General features: G+C 33.0%; 1 protein-coding gene across 2 annotated transcripts in view; it reads right to left on the bottom strand.

The window, feature by feature from the left end:
- The window catches only part of Tmhs (Tetraspan membrane protein in hair cell stereocilia), a 65,658-nt gene that overhangs the window by 13,534 nt on the left and 29,639 nt on the right, over positions 1-22,485 (bottom strand). Inside the window, exons 2-3 of one of the 2 annotated variants that reach the window (XM_085942550.1) lie at positions 7,482-7,580; positions 483-632 (exon numbers count right to left, since the gene is read on the bottom strand). In XM_085942550.1, coding sequence (XP_085798676.1) covers positions 483-632; positions 7,482-7,580 — 249 coding nt within the window. The remainder of the gene's footprint in view (positions 1-482; positions 633-7,481; positions 7,581-22,485) is intronic. The other variant, XM_085942551.1, reaches the window with a different exon arrangement.

Raw genomic sequence — 22,485 nt, 5'->3', positions numbered from 1 at the left:
ACTGCAGTAATTATGGCTTATAAGTGGATAGGTAGAAGAATTAATTGCGATAAATTTAATGTTTTCAAATGTATGAGGTTCTTGGCTTATAGAAAGCACAAACACAGATACTCTTTTTGATTTTCTATTATAAGCATCTACCTGCAGGATTGTATACATAAAATATTTTAGTTTTGAACTTGTAATATATTTTTTTAATATACCTACTTATTAGCTTAGAAGAAGTCTTTTTTCTAACTGCCTTTATACATACCTCGTGTTTACTACCGATGCTGTCTTTAAAGACTTTGCCACCAAAAATATTCTACTTGATGCTAATTTTATTCATACACGAGGAAGAAGAAGCAATAATGTTGCCATTCATAAATATTACACTTCCATGTTCACATAAATACACAGCACACAGGCAAGCCAGCACCGAAGCAGCATTGGCAGACAATACAAAACGAAAATGCCTGATTCCCTCTAGTTACAAAAGAAACCTTTATAAAGGGTCGCACTGCTTGGGTAGTTGGAGTCGGCCTGAAGACGGATGTGCCTGGTGGCCAGGATGAAGGCGAGGGTCGACAGGATCACGGCGTCAAGGCAGGCTATCACCGCCAGGAGGTACGCCCATCTGATGCTGCATCGGCCTGGAAATAATACACAATATGTTATTTTAACTTTTGATTTAGCTAGGGTTAAGAGTGAGCTGAACAGCAACAAGGTCATTCATAGTTCATTCAAAAAGTAATCTCAGCGTTGAAAGGACGTCATTTTAATTCAGTCTAACCTCAAAAACCTCTAACCATCGGGGATTTATTTTAAGAAACGCAATAATTATTAATTACAATTCTCGGTAGAATGAATAATCATTATTAGTATTATTATTATTACCTTCAAACATAACATGTATGCGACGTAACCTGATGCCGGCCGAAGGAATACAGGGCTGTCAAAATAATATCAATCTAATGGTACGTTTTAAAGAGTTACAAATTTTAAGTTAAAAATAGCTTACTGTACAGATGGAATAATTACATACTTCCAAGCGTCAAACGGCATACAACATTCATCTAAAATAATTATGAAAAGACTAGCTGATTATGTTATGTTATTTTTGTATCGTTCTTATTTTTTTGCTTATCAAAATATCTCACATATTATCTGATGATGTGTATTTTGGGTATATCGTATTATGTATCTTGTCTCATTAAAATTGCTATTAAGTTGATATAACATAGGAAAATCTGTAAATCATTAAAATGTTAATTTCGTTATAGTTTTTAATTAAACCGGTGCAATTACATATTAGATTTAAGCACTGTTGTACTGTGTGACTTTTATAATATCAGATAGCCTTACGCGAGATGGGCAAGATAAAAAATAAAACTGTAGGATGTCGGCAGAAGAGTAAACAAAACCCAGCTCATTGGATAACCGAATGGTAAGCAACTGTGTATATTATATTTTTCCGCCAAATTGCACACAATTAAAAACAATTTATCATAAAAACAAGTAAGACGTCTTCGGGTGATTCGATACTGTCGGCACCTTTGTCTTGTTCTCAGCGATCCGCTAGCTTTGAATAAAAAAATAATCTGTGGGTGACTCCACGTTAATAATCATTTTTTATAAGTATAAATTATTTCTTGCATTGGCTTTACTTACCAACAAAATACAATAATTATTGTACCTACCAACTAAAAGTAAAGTTGCGTTACTTGTTTGTAAAAGTGTCAGACTAAATTTAAACCAATCGGGTAAGTAATAAAAAGTCACTTTCTTTTTATAATAAACTATATTCCACTTTTTTTTAAATATGCATTAGAATTAAACAATATGTAGGTACCTATTTTTTTAATAATTATGTAATAGGTCTTACATATTCAAAATAAATACTATTCATTAATAATGTTTTTTGGATAGCACATGAAATAAAAATGTAGGTAGATATGTATTTCAACATCCTTCGTATGTTTAGTTCTCGGACAATTTCAGGTTAAAACGTTATTAATATATTATTAAGTTTATATCGTGGTTATCCATCATATTGGTTGCAATTACTTGCCACCAAACAGCTGATTAACAAATTGAATTTAGTAACATTTACGTATATTAGAAGATATCATTTTTTGGTCACCCCATTCTTTATTCACTTCGACAGTGTTTATGATTTAAATTTAATTAAGATAACATTATTTACTTTAGACCAAAGCATTGTCGGCGACCTTTGAATATTACCAGTAGAGCAACAATTCCGGACCACATGTAAAAAAATCATATTTTCGATTCTCAAGGGCAATTCTGTAGAGCGTCCCCTTAAGCCAGATGTCATATTTTGATAATGTTTTAGATGAGACAACATGGAAAAATAAATGAAAACAAGTTTTTTTCCTCCCTATACGTTGACAATGAGTAGCGGTATATGGACTTGCAGCTATCCTGTGCCATCCAGTGGACGGTTAGAATTGGGTAATCGAGGTCAATCAGTTCAGAGCGGAGTTCGTCCAGGCTGATCATGGCCCCCACATTCTCAAGCGGGGCCCCCGGCCAGGATCTTTGCCCTCCTACAAATCGCTAAGTTTAATGGCATGTGTGACGCTCAACATAAGCGTTTTCAAAATTGTGTTAAGGGTAAAAGTAAGTGCCTTCAGTGTATTTTTAGGGATTTTGACATGAATTTTGGAGATGTCAAGTATCAACACAACAGTCAAAAATTGCATCGCACAACCCCGTGGCGTGTAATAGCGCCACAGGCGAATTTTTTATTGTTAAAGAAAATTTGTGATGTGTGTTTATTTCACATATCTGATCTACCCGCCAATACCGCCAATAGCCGCCCGTAAATATCTGGTCTTTAAACAATTTTTGATAATTGAAACATTTTTAAATACAAAATACTAAACTTACACGTAGGTACAGTTTTACCTTATCGTCGCTGTAGGATTGGTTTGTCGAATAGACCAAATGTCAAATGTTCAGGAGACGAAAAACAAATTTAATTATCCTATATTTAAATACATGGAGGTATTTAAATTGTTGTTTTTAAAGCATATGGATGCTGTATCATTACAAAGTAGTTTAAAGAAAAGGATGGTTCTGGTCCATTCAGATACAGAAATTAATTTTGCATTAAAAGGTCGATTTCGACAAAAACAAAAATACGTATTGCGAACTGTTACTTTTGGTCAATCCAAACTATTGAAATAATCATAGTTTTAATAGTCCGTTTTATAAAATTAATTGCAGTTTCTTTTCTCTGTTTATAGGGAGAAATTAATCGTTAAAATTCTAATGAAAAATATTTTACACTTCAATTCTATATTTGAAATACTTTCATTGATTTATTTGAATATTAATTATTGTAATACCTATTAAATTTAAAAATAAAGAAAAAATATAATGAATGAATTTTTATAGGCAGTAACAGTTCTTGAGAAATATTGAAATTATTGTAAATTATGCCTTATTACAATTAACCATTCGAGTCACTTTCTCTTTCCTGTCAATCAATTTCAAACCTTTTACGTCATACCAAGGTATCCGTTGAGAATTTTAAATAGGTACCTACTTGCTAAATGACTTCCTCGTAATATTTTTTCTTACAAAAATATAATGAATGGTGATTTATTATGAATTTCCACATAGTAAACAAAATCAGAATGCAGACGTTAGTTTAGAAAAAGCTAAGCGTACCTATTATGAAAAAATCTGGAACGAACCTTTGAATGGAAAATGTATGGCGTTGCACTATTTATAGCGAAAGGTGGAGCTAGGCTGTTAAGATCTGCCATAAATAGTGCACATTAAACTTTGTTAGTTATACGTATTTGTTTTTATTGACCCAAGATTACAATTTACAGATGGTGTTAGTTAGTTTTTCAAAAACAATTAAACCCTGCCTAAACCAAAGCACAACAGTTTTGGTATACTTTAGGCGATACGACAAGATTGTGCACACTTTTTCATTCATACTTATTTGTGTTTTCGTTGGATTATAAATACATTATATTAAACATATTGTTGGTTCATTTTTTAATTCATTATGCCCAGCCTAAACCAAACTATAATAGATAAAAAAATATTATTTTATCTATAAATTATCCAAAGTTATGTATGATTTTAGATATTTTATAGATAGACGAGTATTTTTTGACTATTAGGTACCTATTATGCTTGGTTTCGGAGGGTTTAATTGAATTTTAAAAACTCACCAGCACCATCTGTAAATAATTGTAGTCTTATTTCAATGAAAATAAATTCGTATGACTGACAAAGTGTATTGTGCACTATTCATGACGGATCTTAACAGTCTGTCTCCACCCTTCGCCACTGCCGTCTAAAGTCAGGCACTGAAGTGCTGTTGTTGATGCACTGAGTTTTGATGGTAGTAAATGAAGATTTTTGATTGGTTCACACTTTTTTTGAAACAATCATTTTCTACAAACAATAATTATTTACCATATCGCATATAATAAGGAGGCCTTTGTATTCGAATAAAGGGGCCTTTGTATTATGTTTATGAACGCTCAGAGCTAATGAGTCAACGCATAATTTCAAAAACATGTGTATCAGCGGCTTGAGAATGAAACGGCCGACGGAAAAGTGTACCGGACACGCTTTGACTCATTAGCCCGGGGCGTTCATAAACATAATACAAAGGCCCTTTTATTCGAATAGAAATACCTCCTTATTATATACGAGCGCGACACCGGTGTCCTGTCTGAAACGGGCCTAGCATACTCCTATGAATGAAATTCACAGCTTCTTGCTGTGGTTTAGAGACCATTGAGTGTTGCATTACAACATTAACGTTTATTCATATAAACATGACTTGTTGTAGGTATCAGTTTTATCACTTAAAATTAATCAAGTTTGAATATTGAATCAAAATATAATAATATATGCAATCGTCTTCTTCTTTGACCATATGCGCCTCTTAAGTGGAGTATTTAACTCGCTCTCTAGTCTTCCGGCGTCACACACCAGCACTCTACGGAGCCTTCAAGACGCCGGAATTCAGTTTGCTTGAAGAAGAGACAATCCAAACTGAGACGCTCTTGGCGCGTCCATCACGTGGCCGAGCCAGGTCCAACGTCGTATCTCAAGCTTAGACATTGCAAGGCTTGCTCTAAAATGGCATCGTTAGTTTTAAAAGCTCAGCATATGGTTGCTCTAAGTCTTCGTAAGGTGCCATGGCTCACTGCTATAAGACAACACCGTCTAAATACAAGCGTTGAATAGACGGCATTTGGTATCATGTGCGTACAGGTGAATCTCAGATATTCTACATCGAGTTGAATGTTGCTCCAGCCATTCCCATTTAGATATCTACCTCGTTTTGCAAAGTTCTATCACCTGTGATTAGAGTTGGGTTTCGGGAATTTCCCGACGGGAATTCTCGAGAAATTTTCGGGATTTTCCATCCCGAATCTCGAGAATGGACATTTTTAACATTTCGGGAAATCCCGGATCTCGAGAATCTTTTCTCGGGATTAGGGATTTCTTTATTATCAAATATGAATTGAAAAAACTATTTTCTATATGGAAAAAGTGGACAGAAAACACAAAATTCAAGGACTGATCGGGGTATTTAACACAATTAAGCCAACGTGGACTCGTGAACGTGGAAAATGAGCGCAATTTTTGCAACATCAGGGAATTTTGTGTATCAAAAGCGTACGCGATTGACATTCTGTGTTTTTTGAAATTCTATTTTAATAAGTATTGTTTAAAATTATTTTTATTTTCCTACTTCTATTTTGTTTGTCTTCTTACATAAATAGAAAAAATCATATTTTTTTGGAATTTGTCTGTTTTTACACAGATTTTAGGATTTTTACAAGTTTTTTTGAAATATCCCGATTTCTCGAGAATTCTTTTCTGGAAATCCCGAATCTCAAGAATTCAAAATTTCATCATTTCGGGAAATCCCGAATCTCGAAGTTGAGATTTTCTCGGGAAATACCCAACTCTACCTGTGATGCCCACCTGACATCTAGATTGGAAGTTCCAATTGGAACAGGTGTTATTGTATATATCGTTGGGCTTTATTCGTGTTGATTTTAAAGCTAACACAATATAACCTAGAGTTATTATACAGCCTATCGATTAGGAGTAGGGAATCCAATCCCGAGCCAAAATTCTGATCCCGGGATTTCGGGATTACAATTTGATAATCCCGGGATCCCGGGACTGGTTCCGGGATTGGCATTTTTTCCATTGTTAATACATTTTTTTTATATTTACAAATAACATTAATAAAATCGGTCAAAAATAAATCTAGTATAATTTATACCTTGTATTTAAGACATTTTTATACAATGTTTTCATTAGCTCGTATTCTTATTTGTCCGGTGGTTGTTTGTCCGGTACAAATCTTATAATCGATTTTTAACTAACTTCCCGGCTAGCTAGTGTATTTGAAACTTTTAGAATATACCAGAACACGATGCCAATGCATTCATTTAATACCTTTAGCCATCTTTTAAGCAGAATCGAATTCATTTTCAACTAATTCTGTTTTGTATAGAAAGTTATTTCAGAAAAATCCGTAAAAAGTTAAAGACTATTATTGGTTACTAAGGCGGTGGTCCTAGCAACTAAATTATTAATATATACGTGCGTTACTATGGAAATCAAAATGAAATGTCAAAATGACATTTCAGTATTTTATATTTATTTGTTTGTTTGTTTGTTTTTTATTTAATTCATACAAGTACAAGTTTGAGCATATTCAGTATAATAATTCAACAGAAAATTTAAAAACGTTGTATATAAAATGTTTTTTTTATCTTGTAATTATTATTGTTAATTATGTTAATTGTTCAATCTTGAAAATACATAAGTTTAATAGAGTAAATAATATTGTGATATAAATAATAATGTGAATTTAATATGAGATTGCTGTTTCTGGTAGTAAAAACTCATTAATTAAGTTAGCTAGATTTAAAATAGTAAAGCATATCGTGGTTGGTGTATGGCCTTTCCGCTTCATAAATCTAATTAATCAGCCAAATATGAAACTGCTGTAAAACTTATGAGATCATGGTGGAATTACTTTGTTAAAAGTGCGAAGAATTGTTTTATTCCAATCTTTCTCATTTTTATTGATTTATGTGAAAAAATAAAATGAATCGGCAACTTACATATGGGTATAAATACAACTTTATCAAACTCAGTTTATTTCTAATTTAGTTATTTGTTATTAAAAGTATTTTTTCTGTTATTTTAGTTTTTATTTTATTTTCCATAAAAATTGATAAAAAATCAATCCCGAAATCCCGGGATTATGTTTACCAATCCCGGGATTCATAGGTATCGAAAATAGCTCGGGATCCCGGTATCCCGGGATCCCGGGATTGGATTCCCTAATTAGGAGCTCATAAGAGAAACAAATAGCACACAAACCATTTCCAACACTTATCCTCAATAATTGAAATATATCCTTGAATAATATATTTTATCACCTTACTAGTTCATGGAATCTGATATCTTACCAAGGCTGTACTGGCTAGCTTCCTGGCCGCATGTTTCCTGGACGGAAACCGAATCCCAGCCCGCTGGATAAACGACTACTCCAACCACTAAGCAAACGGCTGAAACAAAAGAGAAAATAAAATGTTATGTATTTTCATATAAAAATCACTGAAGCAACTTCCAATTTGACGCAAGAGCCATATTTATGTAAAAAAAATAGGAGTAGGTACTTCGTCATTTGAGAGTTTGTATGAAACATTACTACAGTATTCCCAGAGTCACTTTTTGCCTAATGTGTATGTAATTAACTATTTTTTGTTATTCAACGAATAATTCACAAAATTTAAGAATGTAATATTCTACGTATTGGCGGCTCTCGTTGTGCAGTGCGTAAGACGCTTGCCTTCCACCCGAGAGTTCTTGGGTTCGATTCCCGGTCAGGACACACAATATTTATGTGTTTGTCTCAAAGCCTGGGTGTTTGTGGTTGTTTAAAATTACTAACAACCATCTTGTACGAAAAAGCAAGGACATGGTTATTAATAATTCTAAAAAAAAAAAAAATCTAAGTATTGAACATACATAATTTGTATGTGTGTAGGCTACATCTATAAACGTAAAGGTTTACTTCATTATATTAGAATACATCAGACAGTAACGCCAAATGAACTGAATAATATAGTATAATATGATCCATAACTTTGCACTCCGGCTTTATGATGGAAATGATGTAATATAAGTACTTACCTAGTCTAAAAATATTTTTTAAATTTTATTATCCATTTATTTTTTTATTATTACATACCTACAAGGTATATTAATATAAGTGAATATAATTTGATCTAATTGTATGCGAGGTAATCAGGGAAAGAGGCCATATGTGTAGTAAAAAGTGGATAGTTATAAAACGTATACTCCACCTATGTTAATAATCAGTGACGTCCCTAGAAAAAGTGCCACTATTAGGCAGACTGAAATACCACCCCCTTTCACTGTAGGAAAATTTGTTACGTAGGTACTAGATACACATTTTACAGACACAAATACAACAAAAGTTCTTTAAAAAAATACATACACATCTGCTATTTCCATAAAACACACTCTCAAACATCTGTGTTCTGAAGTACGCGGAGATCTTAGAATCTGATGAATTTGGAAGCTCTCTATTGAAAATTTTACTTTTACGATAAACCGAAATAGATTATTACAATACAAACATAACATGTCATACTTATTGTTATCAGTATTTTTCATATAATGTTTGAGGCTTTCACGGTTGTTTTTTATCGTAGTATATTCTTGGGTTTTCACCGTGTCTCCTTCTTTGAGACCAAGATATTGGGTCGGAATAAAGGATATTTTGCACGATTGGTAAAGGAGGCCATTGAAATCCACAGAAACCCTGAAAATATTAATAGGGATGATGGATTACGGTTAAAAACGTCATGGCTTCCGGCACTATCAGCAAAATCTAATATTAGAGCCGGTATCTCCGGTCGTAATGATTGACAGATTACTCTGAGCAACGTTTGCTCTTAGATAATCGGATTACTTTTGACATTCTTAGAGCAACGTTTACATTCACACACCTACACTACATTTCATCATAAAACATATCTTACATATCTCTTGATAATGGCCTCTGCAACGAGCCCGAAACGTCGAGTAAAGAAGGAAGAAGGAGACACGGTGAAAACCCAAGAATATACTACGATAGTATTTTTCATGGTTACTTTCTAACAAAGCAACGGCATCGTCTGCTTCAAGTAAAGTTGTAACATTTTTCATTTGCCACTCGGTATAATGCCGCTCTTAAGCAATGCATGGTCTGCCAACCCCCACGGGACGTAACTGTTCTCTTATAACCCCGCAACTTTGAGCATACCTTTGGAATTATTATCTAGTATTAATAACCAGCATAATGAATGACTGAGAATGCATTTATTTGATAAAGATTTGCTTTATCGTACCATTGTTATTGACAATCTATCTCGTCTGGAATACAATGCGTCTCTATCGTTCATTGTTTCAAACTTATTTCTAACGGATATTTTTGTCTATTGTCTAAGATAGGTATCCACTTTTCTTGTCAACGTCTGAGAATGCCATGCGTAATATTAATGAAGTTTGTTGTACATAGAATCAAAATACCTTTTCAATTTAGTTTTAATTCAATCTTAAAGAAGGAGAAGGATCAAATCAGACTGTTAACAAGTTATTGTCTAAAACATAATCTATTACTTATATATAGATATATATTACCTTCTAATAAAGCCAGTTTAAATATAAAAGGTGTTTACTTAATGTAGTTGATATATAAGTAACAAGACATTTTTCTGAATTTATTTTATTTCTGTTGCGGTAGATAGAGGTGATTATATTCATAAAAAAATTGTTACGATTACGGACGAAAAAATGACGCTATTTTAAGTTGCCATTAATTTCATTACTTAGTTACTGATGGAATACATAATAAAAAAATTCGCACTATTCCTGACAATTGCATTGTATTATGTTTGAAAAATTATTGTACATATTTGTCTTCGCCAGTGGTAGATAACGAAATTGCCGGGAGAACTATATTTCAAATAAACAAGTCCAAGACTTTTACATTTGATTAATTGTTATTAAGTAAGACCACAGTAAACAAATGCACTTTTAATTAATTAAAACTAAATTATTCATTCATTTAAAAGTGAGTTTTATTCACCACCTATGCCTTTAATTTAATTACCAACGTTTATGTAAATAAATTAGTAGACCGAGAAAATCACTTTTCACCATGTGGGTAATTAAATGCATTAGATGAAGGTACTATGCATTTGGAAAATATTATGGGAAGATGTTACTATTGTATTGTGTACGGATATTTTTATTTAATATGTCCAGCCATGTCTAGGTATATATCTGCAATACCCACCTACTTAACCGGTTACATGTAAATTGTACGTAAAACATTTCACCGTGGCACAGTTCGCCGTGAGCTTTCTATGAACATTAATTCAATTTTCATGGCTGATTTTGTCAAAATTCATGAATTCAAGAATGAAAACCTAACCTAACCTAACAAATAATCCAGTATATCGGTTTGCTGCTGGCTTTCTGTAAAGTGTAAATCGACAAGAACCGTGTAATATTTAGACATGAATTTTATGTCAGTACTATACGACGCAAAGAGGTTGGACGGTCTTTAATACGCGGTCATATATTTCCGATACAACATTTCACTGTGAAGTGTGACACGGCGAACTGCATAATACGTACAAGTTTCCGGACACGGTGTATTATGGCACTGACATTAAAATTAATAAAACTGTACGACATGGGAAAACCTTAAAAATATAAGAGATATCCACTGCCCATTAAAAAAAACTTTCAAATACTAATATTTGCTATTAGTATGAGGGACCACTAACCTGCCAATTAACCTACTAACCATGCAAATTTTAACTAATTACTTTGCTATCTGAGTTGTTAAAATTCCATCAATAATAGAAATCTAATTTCATAAATACCTAATAATATAATTCACAAATATTGTGTGTCTGGACTGCATTAATAAATTTGGTTAACACCATCTACCTATAATCCGTATCCGGAAATTTGTACGTAAACAATTCACCGAAGGACACGTCTTATTCGTGCGCCGCAGTACGTGAAACATGAGTTCGTGTAACATTTAATCAAATGACGAGTTCTTCGTTGAACATTTCACCGTGGAGTATATTTGTACGTTTGCTACAACATGTGGCGAATTTCATGAGATTTCTTTACTAGGTTAGGTTAGGGTTAATCTAATTGGAACAGTACTATTTGCAAACTATCGTCGCATTTTGTAAGATACGTACAAAAATGTATTCCACGGTGAAATGTTCAACGAAGAACTCGTCATTTGATAACATGTTATACGAATTACTCATGTCTCACGTACTGCGGCGCACGAATAAGTGTCCCACGATGCACTGCATACGTACAACTTACATGTAACCACTATAATCATGGTGGTAAAATAATTACCTTGAATATTTTACATAAAGGGTTGACCTTCGCCAACAGCCTGGAGACTGAAATATGTGAGTTCGTATTCCTCTCGCTCTAGCTATTTTCTAGGATTATTTATGAGGTTTATAAAATTATATATTATTAATAAAAAAATTGTTATTAAATATCGTATACATTCGGAATTGACAAAAAAACAATTTATTTAATTTAGCACATTGTAGTCATTACAAATTATTAGTTTAAGACGTTGACAATATGACCGCCAAATGGCAATAATACAATTATATAACAAATATAGTAAACACAGTGAGTAATAATTACAAGATAAAAATAACTTTTTATATACGTTTTTAAATTTTCTGTTGAATCATATAAACTTGACTTGACTAGTTTAAACGATCAAAAAAATGTGTACTTGATAGAAATAATACTGAAATGTCATATTGATTTCCATAGTAACGCACGTATATATTAATATTAATAATTTAGTTGCTAGGACCCACTTAGCAACCGATAATAGTTTTACTTTTTACGGATTGCTTCCGAAATAACTTTTCATACAAAACAGAATTAACTGAAAATGAAATCAATTCTACTTAAAGATGGCTAAAAGTATTTAAAAAAATGCATTGGCACCGTGTTCTCATATATTCTAAAAGTTTCAAATGTCTCGCTAGTCGGGTAGATAGTTAAAAATCGAATGCAAGATTTGTACCGGACAAACAACCACCGGACAAATAACAATACGAGCAAAGAAAAACGTTGTAAAATAGACTATAGTATAATAAATTGTAAAACAATCTAAATTCACTTTACTAGGTGGAGTATATCTTTAGTTAAAGTTAAAGCAATTTGGTTAAACATAATTGTCGCCCTCTCAATTGGCATGTTAGTTGTGCATCCTGCGAGGCTATTCTAACATCAATTAACATCCAAAAAAGAGCTAATTACATGTGATAAATATATCACATTTATCACTTTATGTAATCAGGCAGTTAATTATTACAATAAGTTAACCGTATGAACTGGCAAAAAATGCTATCTTTTTTATATCGTGGCTTTGTTAACTTTTAGAGCGAGATAGAGTACGTCAATTTTACATATTGAGAATTGAGATGCAAGATATGACTGTTTTGAAAAATTATTACGTCACGGCCGCCGCCTTAATTTATAGTTTCCCGCGAGTTATCAAATATCGAGTGGCTAGTAGATAGTAGCAAAATATTTGTTTTACTACATGCTGCAATCGCAATGACATGAAAAGACAAATTGTAGGTTATGTTGATATGTTCGACGTTTCAATACAAAATTTTGGGATTCGGGTGGATACGGCAGCACGAACATATCCGAAATTGACCGACATGTCTACCAACCTAAATTTTCGCCGTATTACGAATTTACCATTTATTGTAGATAGCCGCATTGAATATGGAATGCCTTCCGTGTTAATTTGGACTAAAGAAAATAACGGAAATGTGCTAAAGTGCTAACTGTTAAATGTGCTAAAGTGCTAACTGTTAAGAATAGCTGCGCTGGAAGACATATCAACACTACCGAGCTAAAAAGTCAGAGGTAGTCGAACAAAGATCTCACATATTGTTCTTATAATATGTCAATACTTTCTTGGTGTATTACATGTTCAACCAGATGTAATACAGTCTCTCGTCACGCAAGAAAGAAACTTATTTTCTATTGAAAACATAACAACTGCAGAGGGTAAGTATGTTCATCAAGGAAACTCTTGCAGAACAAGTAGATAGGTACTCGTTCTTTGACGAGCAACTAGTTGACAAATACTTGATTATCACGTATTAATAGTTAATTAGTTACAATCATATTCTTAATGCATTTAAACAGACCGCTGTAGAGTTAGTGACGTCTCATGTTATAATCAGCTTTGCGGTTGATTTCGAAATAAACATGTTATTTTAACAAAAACAAAAATCAATTTACTTATATGATTACACATAATTTATTTATTTAAGAATACAAAACATTGTGGACATAACAAATCTAAATTCAAGACGTACACAACATTTACATTATAAGTGAAATATTACCCTCACAAGAGAGAAGAAGAGAATATAGAAAAAAATATAATAATAATAATAACAAAAAATAAAATAAAATCAAAACATACTTAAGATATACAGAAAAATAAATTTTTTGAAAACAAAAAACACGAGATTATACAGAAAAATAAAGTTTCAAAAACAAAATACAAAATACATCATTGAAAATGTCATTAGGGAGCGCATTTACTAATCTTGCACCTAATCTAAAAACACGTCAATAGACCCCTCGAAACCAACTCGCCCCGGACCACATTCGGTTTTAATCGAGCGTATCACGAAGCCCTGCTGTTGGATGTGAAACATCAGCAGTTTTTTTTACGCCTGAGAATGTTCCAGGAGCAGATACGCAAAACTGAATTCACCAAACACTCAAGTGTACTTTGACTGAGTTTACAGATACTTTCTAACGAAAAGTTCCTATGGGATAGAGGAGCACGGTGAGTTTAACAAAACAAAAATGATTCTAATTATTAAATATATACTTTGTATATTTATATTTGTTGCTTTTAAAATTGTCCTTTGTTGCGACCAGGTCGGACAGCCCGATGGCCCCAACAGCTGATTGGACCGACTAGAGCATCTCACGTCAAAACACATCAGAGAGATATATAACCACTAGAAAAAAATCTTTTTGAAAAAAATACCACACCCAGCAGGATTCGAACATGCACCTCCGGGATTCGCGTACATGTGCTCTTAACCACTAAGCTATAAGTGTCCTATCTTTATATATATATATATATGTTTTAGAGGACATTGTACATATAGCACTACAATGCCCTAAATATGAATTTCACAGAGTAGGTACAGCTGCGAATTGCAGATATCAATGAGAATGTCGACGAATTGAAGAGTGTCCTGGCGGTGGGTAAGACGGAAGAGCTAGGCAAAATTGTAAAGTTATTTAACAGAATAGGAGTGATATGACAGCGAGTCGCAGTCAAAGCCTCGGTAAAATCACAAAAAAAACATAGAAGGTTTAACCGAACTGTATTTTTTTTGTCGGGTTCGCGATGTCTAGTTTACTTCCGTTGTCCTTGGACGTCACGTCCTTGATGACCAGTAATGGTGAATGCAGATTTGCATTATTATATTAATTATATTTGAATTATAGGTATGTACATAGGTACTTAAATACCTCATTAATTTATCCAAATATTTTTGCCAGTGATTCGCGAGTTTTGAAAGTTGTCAGGTGTATTTTTAAATGTATCTGAAACCATGGATTTGCAATATTGTCTATTGAAGTAGAGATGGCATTTAAATTAGATTTTGTGGTATATATCGTCTATGTTCTGGCAGAACACACTAACTGGAGAATACTAGGTTTGAGTAATTTGACTTTGAAGTTGTTAAAATGTTTGAAATGGTCTATCATATGAGTTTATTAAGTAATCGTAAAAAGGATGACTTTAAAATAAAGACTGTTTATTTATTAAGAAGGTTTCCAGACGTTAAAGTTTGAAATAAGGAACATTTTGGTATAACTAACTCAATATGTCATTTTTCAAATTAGTGTCTTCTGCCAGAACAGTGACGATATTTTGTTAGTAATAATGTATCCATACAACACATTTCTTAGATATTGGAGTCATGAAAGGATGATAAAAAAATACTGTAAGTACAAAAATGGGGTGGCATTTTGGCGCTGCAGAACAGGTATTTAAATACACCAACCTCAAATATAAACCACGCTTGGTGACTCCGCTCTACTCTTGGCGAGAAGAGGAAATAACTATGTAGGTCACCATCAATTGTTTTTAATGTTTGAAAAAAAATTGTTATATCTGTGATATTAGTCTGTTCTATTAGCCATATACGACAGAAGCGAAGAGTGGAGGTAGGCTATTAAGATCCGGCATAGATAGTGCACATTAAACTTTGTTAGTCTTACGTATTTGTTGTTATTGAACTAAGACTACCATATACCTACATGCGGTATTAGTTAGTTTTTAAAAAGCAATTAAACCCTGCCTAAACCACCAAACCATAATAGTTTTGGACGTTTTGCTATATGTTGGGGGATACAACAAAATTGTGCACAATTTTTCATTCATATTATTTGTTTTCGTTGGTTTAAGAAAACATATTAGACATATTGTTGGTTCAATTTTTTAAATAAAAAATATTATTTAATCTCTTAAATATTCAAAGTTATGTACGATTTATTTTAATTATTTTTAGATATTTTATAGATAGACGAGTATTTTTTTAATATTATCTATTATGTCTTGGGTTTCGCAGGGTTTAATTGAATTTTAAAAACTAACCAACACCATATGTTTTCTAGTCTTGTTAGTTATAGTCTTATTTCAATGAAAACAAATACGTATGACTGACAAAGTTGAGTGTGCAGTATTTATGGCGGATCTTAACAGCCTAACTCCACCCTTCGCCACTGATATACGGCAGTGATAGGCAACGCAGTGCCTGTGAAGCATTGATAGGTATAACATTTTTTCTGAGTGCCAAAAAATTGAGTTGTATGAAAACGACATTCGTAGTCACCATTAATAAAAAAATATTAAATATCTAAAGTTCACGACCAATGTGAGACAGATAATTAAATTACTTTTAGAGATGAAGATGTCAAAATTAACAGTCTGCAGACCGAAGTAAGTACCTAATATGGCTTAGGAGAGGTTAGGTAATCGAGTGATTCATCAATCACTGCAAATACATAAATGTGTCAGAATAAAATGCATATTTTTCGTACCTACGTATAGAAAATCAGGATTGGCTAATCGACTTTGTGTTACTTACAGATATAATGGCAACATTATTTAATGAATCACATTTGAAAATTCAAGAGATAAATCACGTTATTGTTGACAATAATGATCAGTACACTAATTGGTTACAAAGCTGTCACTGCTATATCGATGGCCTAATGTCAATATCCCGTACCTAAGTGACTTTTTACAAATTGTGCAAGAAGCTAAAAAAACTAAATATTTAATATCTCGTATCTTAATAGTTCACACATGTTGTAACTACATTCTTCTCTTCTTCGACCATATCCGATCCTAATAGGATCATATGGACCTCCACAGAGAGGAGGTTTGTATTAACAGATTTTTTATTTTTACGAGAAATGGATGTCAGCCACTTGTTCAACCCATTAGGTCCATACTCTGACTCATACACAAATTCAAAAACAATATGTGTACTTGCCAGACCTAGGATTCGAATCTGGGACCCTCGACACTATATACCGGCGCTTAAGCCGCGCGGCCATCGTGGGATAGAATTTAATATGATTTAAGATAAGACAGGTAAGTGCGTAGGTATGAAGGTACGTAATAAATTTGCGCGAAATTTGAAGCTAAACATGAAATTGAACATGACGAGAACCTTCTTCACACAGAATTTTTTTTAACACTGTTGGATTTACTCAACTGGAGGAGAATATATAATGCTGAGCTCTACGGGCTGTACGAAGATTGCAGCGCAGTTCAATCAATTAAGACTGGGAGACTGCGATGGCTAGGTCATGCGCACCGTATGAATGACAATTAACCGGCAAAGAGAGTGATGTCCAGCAATTCAATAGATAATATCATTCGAGAAATTAACGCTACTCAAATACTGGTGTTATTTATTGTCCCCATACACAAATAAGTGTTTCAGCATATTAAATAATATCTATGGTGAGCCGTGTGCTTGGGCGGTTCGCCTCGATGCGTGTATTGAGGTTATGTCACAATTACGTCATGTCGTCGGGTGACTTCATGTCATAAGTTATAACATAAGGCCCCAGGAACCACACCGGGTTGTCGCGCCCTTGATGATGATAATGATAATGATAGATTCACTCAATATATTTGCATTATAGCAGCAAATAACTTATTAATTATAATAATATTATAATAATTCATTTTCAAAAACGTAAACGAGTGTGCTTTCTTAATACCGAAAATTCCGGTATTTTGGATTTTAAAACCGGTATTTCGGTATTGATAAATACCGGCATTGCAATCCCTAAATATACCTCAGCATTTTTGACAGGGACTTATTGACTATAAACATTAACCGAGGAGATGTATCCTAAATATCGCGATGATAGAAGTTAAACCACAGTAAGAATTGTGTCAGACTGAAATGACAAAACTTGATTCTGAAACCCGTTTCCATTGAAGAAGGCCCGAGGCAAATCCGTAATGATAGTGTACCCACTGTATCTGACCGTATGTAAGTACAGGTATGCATTGACAGAATGTGTGTTACCTGGCCGAACCGATTACATGGTAACCTATTGATTAGAAATTTGAATACTGAAAAAAAAACTGGATGAATCATGCAATGTGTTACGATAAGTCTAGTCACTAGTGGCTTCTTCGATAAAATAACTGATACAAATGACGTGTATGTTTTAGATTGAAACTCATTGTATTCAGTTGTATTGAATTTATACAATATTACGATTTATGAATCAAGACTTTTAATAAACACAATATGTATATTCTGTAGGAATGGTAATCATGGTTTATTTGAGAATAAAACATCATTTACAGGTTGTTGAAAACAGTTATGTAGAGTTTAATATCGCATGCCTATTCAACTTGAATGCGTGTCCGGAAATTTGTACGTATGCAGTTCGCCGTATCACACTTCACCGTTAAATGTTGACCGTCCAACTTCTTTGGGACGTATAGTACTGAGATAAAATTCATGTCTGAATAAAACACGGTTGTTGTCGGTTTACAGGTAGCCAACAGCAAACAAATTTTGAAAATAGCCGATATAATGGATTATTTGTTGAAAAACACGACCTGTGTTTATTTTATATTACCAGTAATGATACAAATGCGGTTTCGCATAGATATTATCGTCTCTGTTCTGGCAGAACACACTAACTGGAGAATACTAGTTTTGAGTAATTTGACTATGAAGTTGTTAAAATGTTTGAAATGGTCTATCATGTGAGTTTATTGAGTAATCGTAAAAAGGATGACTTTAAAATAAAGACTGTTTATTTATTAAGAGAGTTTCCAGACGGTAAAGTTTGAAATAAGGAACATTTTGGTATAACTAAGTCAATAAGTAATCTTTTCGAATTAGTGTCTTCTGCCAGAACAGTGACGTTATGTTGTCGCAAAAGGAATTATGATGAATTATGAATTAAGAACAATGCTGCTTTTGCGATTGACGAATATTCTTACAGTCGCCGTATCCAAAATTTGCTTTTGCAGAAATGCAGTGGGAGAGTTATTAAATAATTATTAAAAGAGAAAAATCAGATACTAAAAAATATAAATATACATATGTAGAAATGATAGTTAATATAAGAAAAAAAACTGGACCGGCATCAACAATATTGTATAGCATTTTTTCGCAAGGCACCCAATTGTCTATTTTCTGTCTAGTTTTCTGTAAAAATTATCAAAATATCGTGCTAATTCTTTACAGATGTGTTTATCGCTTTGGTAATACTTATACTCTTTCAAATTAGTTACAGTTTTGTGATACATACCTTTTTTCCTACTGTTATTCTTATTTTGATGTCAGTCTTACGTATATAACTTTGTCAGAAATACTGGTCCCAAGATAAGCATATTTGCTGACCACACCTCTCAACACAATCTCTTTCTATAGCAGCTAGTTTTCAACGTAGCTATCTAAGAACATCAGTTATGTTCTGAATAATAAATTTATATCTTTATTCATCAATTTACTTTGTATTTTAACCCAGTATAGAGCAAGACTTTTGCAAATTTTGCAAGACAGCAAGCTTCTTTCATTAAATTCGACTTCAAGGGAATTATCTGATCTAATATCAATCAATTCTTCTTGAGCTGCCCACGTTACACAATCATATATTAAGGATTTAGCAAATCGTGTTTTTATCCAATAATTGTACTTTGGTCTTCATTTAAGTTTGGGAAATATTATAGTCCAGTGATCACGTTTTTATGCTTTTTTTTCAAATACTGAAATATTTCGCGGCTCCCTGGCAGGAACTCCAGGGCCCCCTAAGGAGCCCAGTTTGAGAAGTATTGTTCTAGATGGAGCGACTGAATTAACAATGTCTTAAGCAACAAGATCAGCGCCGGATCGCTCTAGATAGATGAAGATTGTATGTAACGCCTGTAATTTCAGTAATCACTATCCTCCATAATAAATCAAAGGATATGAATAAGAATTAATATGAGGTATAAACTAATGATATAGGTACTTATTATGTATTATTAAATTGAAAATATAAAGGTATTACAGTATTTAATTCAAAATGTACACATGTGATAAAGATGCACTTATCAATATTTTAATTACTAATAATTACAAGATAAAAAGAATTTTTTATATAATTACTTACCACGTTTTTAAATTTTCTGTTGAATCATATAAACTTGACAATTCAATGTATTAATAAATTAGGACAAATAAGGCATTTGTCAACAAATCATTTTTTTGCTATTTTGCAACAAACAAACAAATATAGAACACTGAAATGTCATTTTGATTTCCATAGTAACGCACGTATATATTAATAATTTAGTTGCTATGACCACCCCATTAGCAACCAATAATAGTGGATTGGTTTACGGATTTATTCCGAAATAATTTTTCATACAAAACAGAAATAACTGAAAATGAATACAATCAATTCTTAAAGATGGCAAATGCATTGGCATCGTGTTCTGATATATTCTAAAAGTATCAAATGGCTAGTCGGGAAGATAGTTAAAAATCTATTGCAAGATTTGTACTGGATAAACAACCACCGGACAAGCAAGAATACGAGCTAAGAAAAGCGTGGTAAAATACTTACGAGGAAACCAAATTCAATTTCACTTTATAATGACTGTCTAAATGTGTACTTAACTTAGGTTACCCATGGTTATCAGGCGTTCAATATCAATGTTTCAGTTTGCACCATGCAGATACAAAACTTTCCAGTACTGGTAATAATTATTTGTCATTTATTAGATTTATAAAGCACTTTACACTTTTACAATATGCTTTAATAACTTTACCTATCGAAACGGACCATAAAGTAATGCGAACAATGAAACATTATTAAAATAAATATAACTTAATAACAATTTCGAAATCGTAGTTTAACTTTCTCTATCGGTCAGCAATTATAACAATGGGTGAGTACTAAACCCATTGCGATTCCAAAATGAGTAATTTTAACAAAATATAACAAGTGATGCCAATTCACATTCGATTTGCATGGGCATTAAGGAAATGGCGTCTTATTAGATGGCAATTAGATGCGATTCGAACCTGGCACCGTGACTTTATAAGTGGGAAACCGATTTTGTTTCCATTCAATGCGAGCTCGTTAGTTGTTAACCGTGAAGTTAGAGGTATTTGCATAAAGATGAAGCCACTTTCGATGGAGTTTTTTTCTTATTGATTATGAAATAAAAACTGACAGATGTGCATCATAGACCTGAAATACTGTGCGGTGTTATTTATAATCAAATAAAATAATTACAAGATAGAACTTTTTATATACCTACATCGTTTTTAATTTTTCTGTTGAATTATTACGCTCGATATGCTCAAACTTGTACTTGATATGAAGTAAATAAAAACCAAAAAAATATAGAATACTGAAATGTCATTTTAACATTTCATTTTGATTTCCATAGTAACGCACGTATGTATTAATAATTTAGTTACTAAGACCACCCCCTTAGCAACCAATAATAGTCTTTTACTTTTTACGGATTTTTCGGAAATAACTTTCCATACAAAACAGAATTAACTGAAAATGAATTCAATTCTGCTTAAAGATGGCTAAAAGTATTAAAATAATGCATTGGCATCATGTTCTGATATATTCTAAAAGTGTCAAATGTCTAGCTAGTCGGGAAGTTAGTTAAAAATCGATTGCAAGATTTGTACTGAACAAACAACCACCGAACAAACAAGAATACGATCTAATAAAAACGTTATAAAGTAGGAAAAATCCGTAAACACCCAATATGAAAATGGACAACTGACAAAGTAAGATAAGTATTGTTTATATTTAAATCCAGAAACGTCCCATAGGGTAGACAAATCGTGCGTTCCATAGGGGCGGCATACTATACAGGGCGTCGAATAAAGGAAAGAATACAAGTATTACAACTTTTGACAGCAGTGTCGGTTTTTCACGAAACAGACGATGCGGTCGCTTCATTAGAATGTGTCGACATCTTAGTTGAAAAAAATAATTGAATCATAAAAAATCCTGACATACATATAACGGCAGTTTATCGCACATGCAAAAGTTTTACAAGGTCGCATTCAAACCTGTCTCCCACGTACCTAAAACTACCACTGTTTAAGACGTGTCCGGAAATTTGTACGTATGCAGTTCGCCGTATCACACTTGACCGTGAAATGTTTCATCGAAAACATATGAATATATATTAAAGACAGTCCAAACTCTTTGGGTCGATTAGTACTGAGATAAAATACATGCCTAATTAAAACTCGGTTCTTGTCGGTTTACAGGAAGCCAGCGGCAAACAAATTTTGAAAATAGTCGATATACTGAATTATTATTGTTAGGTTAGGTTGGGTTTTCATTCTTGAATTCATGAATTTTGCCAAAATCGGCTATAAAAATTGGCGCGGTTCCCGCCTGGGTTCCTGTAAACCGACTTGTAACTAAAATATTAAATTTTTTCATCTCAGTTCTATAGAGATGACCGTATAGTTCGTATAGTATAGTATAGTATACGGTCATCTCTGTCCGATAAGAAAGATCACGACGAACTGTGCTACGTTGAAATGTTATACGTACAATTTACATGTAACCTTTTAAGAGTAGGTTTATTAAAATATTTTTGGTGTATTTTTCTGTTTAAGATAGCCGAAAATAAGATAGGTAAGTAGGTTGATTTATGTAGGTACGTAATAATGCGTGAAATTTGAAGCTAAACATGAAATTGGACGGCACGTGTTTAGGGCGTCAATGATTGAATCATTTCAACATGATGAGAAC

The sequence above is a fragment of the Rhyacophila brunnea genome, unplaced genomic scaffold (genome assembly GCF_057557595.1).
Source record: "Rhyacophila brunnea isolate RB1 unplaced genomic scaffold, BYU_Rbru_1.0 scaffold_15, whole genome shotgun sequence".
Classification (NCBI taxonomy): Eukaryota; Metazoa; Arthropoda; class Insecta; order Trichoptera; family Rhyacophilidae; genus Rhyacophila; species Rhyacophila brunnea.
The sequence above is the reverse complement of the archived record's forward strand: the minus strand, read 5'-3'. Positions and strand labels throughout refer to the sequence as shown.